A 2,288-nucleotide genomic window follows, 5' to 3' on the forward strand; every position below is an offset into this window, starting at 1 on the left:
ACAGCATACCTGCGCATCCACGCGGTGAAGGACCACGGGCTCCAGGCCCCGCGGGCTGACCGCATCCTGTGCAAGCTGTGCAGCGTGCACTGCAAGACCCCTGCCCAGCTGGCCGGCCACATGCAGACCCATCTGGGGGGGGCCGCCCCCCCTGTCCCGGGAGATGCCCCCCAGCCACAGCCCACCTGCTGAGGGGGACCCCCGCACCCACCAGGCAAGGCGTGGGGCATGGCTGGGGGGCGGGATGAGGTGTGTGGGACATGGGGCTCAAAGGGCCCCACTAGGGGATCCCAGGAAGGCCAGCTCAGGCTAGGGAGATCTGGGGGCCAAGGAGGGCCCTTCAGGAGAACCCTCGTCCCGCTAAGGAGGCAGGCCAGAGCTTGGGGACCCGGTAGGAAGTGAACAACGGCTGTGTCCCAGGGGCGTCTGGGTAAAGGGCATGGCTCTCCCCATTCAGGGTGCGCTGCGATCGTGGTGCTTCTCATTGCAGGTACTGGTGAGGTTTGTCCCATGGCGGCGGCGGCAGCGGCAGCAGGCGCAGCGGCAGCGGCAGTGGCAGCCCCTCCCACAGCTGTGGGCTCCCTCTCTGGGGCCGAGGGGGTGCCAGTGAGCTCTCAGCCACTTCCCTCCCAGCCCTGGTGAGCTCCTAGTTGGTAGGGGGAGAGGGGAGAGCAGGGGGGAAGCCCCCCTGGTACAGTCTCCTCTCCCCCTCTCTGGTCCCACCAGCTCCTCACTAGTCTTCTCCAACCAAGGAGCCTCCAGAGAGAAAGAGAAAAGCACCCTTAGGGGGAATTCGCTAGGTTTTCACGATGTGTGTCTCTTGCTCCTCCCCTCCCTAGCAGAGCTGACCCTGCACACACCTGTCTCTCAGCTGTTGAAGTCCTGTGGACAGTGAGCAGGGATATCAGGACAGGAGCAGCCACTGCCCTACCCCTCCTCTCTTATCCCCCAGCCCTCCCGGGGTTTGTGAGCCTTGCCCCTCCTTCCGGTCCTCTCCCCCACTGTCTGCTGCCCCTCCCTGGGGAGTTGGTGCTTTTTTTTTTCCAGGGGGAGGGAGGAGAGGAAGGAGGAGAATCAAAGATTCTGTCCTAAAGGGAGAACCGTGAGAGGAGAGAAGCAGGAAAGGCAGAGGTTAGATCTTCACCAGATGGGGTGGTTGGGTTTGGGCCCTCAACATCATCCTGCTTAAGAATGTGTGGGGCGGGAGGAGTGAAGGGGATGAAAAGAAGGAGCCACTAGGGCCAGGGGCAGAGTAGGAGATGGACTCCTAGAGCTGGGCGCAGAGTGGAGCTGGGATAGAGGTGCTTCCTGGGGCAGGGGAAACGCAGCCCATCGGCAACGTCGCCTTTCCCTCTTCCACCCAGCTCCAGCCCTGGTCTTTTCTTTTCACCCTTTTCCCTATGACAAGCTGTGGCCCTGGCCATGCCATCGTGTTCCTGTGTCCCCTGCATGTTTCCCACCCCCCACCCCCTTCTTTTGCGCGGATCCCATTACAATAAATTTTAAATAAAAACATTGGCTCCAGCTCTGGGTTCGATGCATTGCCAGGGCCTTCTCGGTTTTATCCGGTGTCCCGGCCATGCCCGCCCGCGGGCTCTGGGCATTAGTGCCTCCCTTCAGGGAGGCCACTGGGGCTGCCGCAGATTCAGGGTGGGGCCGCGGCGGCGCGCAGAGCAGAGGAATCGGTCTCCGGGGATGCCCCGACCGGACCTGCCCAGAGGGCCGCCCAGACACTCCCGGGGATGCCCCGCTCTTCCCGGCCCTTCCCTTCCCCTGCCTGCAGCTCAGACCCCAGCCGAATACCTGCACGCCTGGGAAGCCGCGGAGGGCGGCATAATTGGGAAAGGTTAAGGGCGCCGGGCCCCGGCCCAGCGCAGTACGAATAACGCCCGTCACCCTCGGCTCTGGGTCGCCGTAGTCAGTACGAATACCGCCCGTCCCCCTCGGCTCTGGGTCGCCGTAGCCCCAGCCCTCCTGCATCCCCAGCCGTACTATTCTGCCCGGCTCCTTTCCTCAGCCTGCCTGTGCCCCGTCTCGCCGGAAGACTTCCCATTCTGCTGGCTGCCTTCTCCAGACCCCACCTTGCTCCGCCCTGCAGCCTTCCGAGTCGCCCCTCTCCCTTCCCCTCTGCGGTAGGGCCGCTCCGCCAGCCCCGCTTTGGCCCTGGTCTCAGCTCCTCGCAGACCCGAGTCTCTGCTGGGGCCCCTCTGACCGTTGGCGGGAGGGGCTGAGATCCCAGGAAGGGGGCGCCCCCTCGGGAGGCGCGCGTGGGGCGGGCCGGGGAGGGG

General features: G+C 64.6%; 1 protein-coding gene across 1 annotated transcript in view; it reads left to right on the forward strand.

Annotated features, from left to right (window-relative positions):
- Window positions 1–535, forward strand: part of Maz (MYC associated zinc finger protein) — a 14,109-nt gene extending 13,574 nt beyond the window's left edge. The window contains exons 7-8 of the mRNA XM_010617460.3: window positions 5–214; window positions 491–535. Coding sequence (XP_010615762.2) covers window positions 5–192 — 188 coding nt within the window. The 3' untranslated portion in view covers window positions 193–214; window positions 491–535. The remainder of the gene's footprint in view (window positions 1–4; window positions 215–490) is intronic.
- Window positions 536–2,288: the final 1,753 nt, after the last annotated feature.

This window comes from Fukomys damarensis, unplaced genomic scaffold (genome assembly GCF_012274545.1).
Source record: "Fukomys damarensis isolate Sample0158 unplaced genomic scaffold, DMR_v1.0_HiC HiC_scaffold_34, whole genome shotgun sequence".
NCBI classification, from domain to species: domain Eukaryota; kingdom Metazoa; phylum Chordata; class Mammalia; order Rodentia; family Bathyergidae; genus Fukomys; species Fukomys damarensis.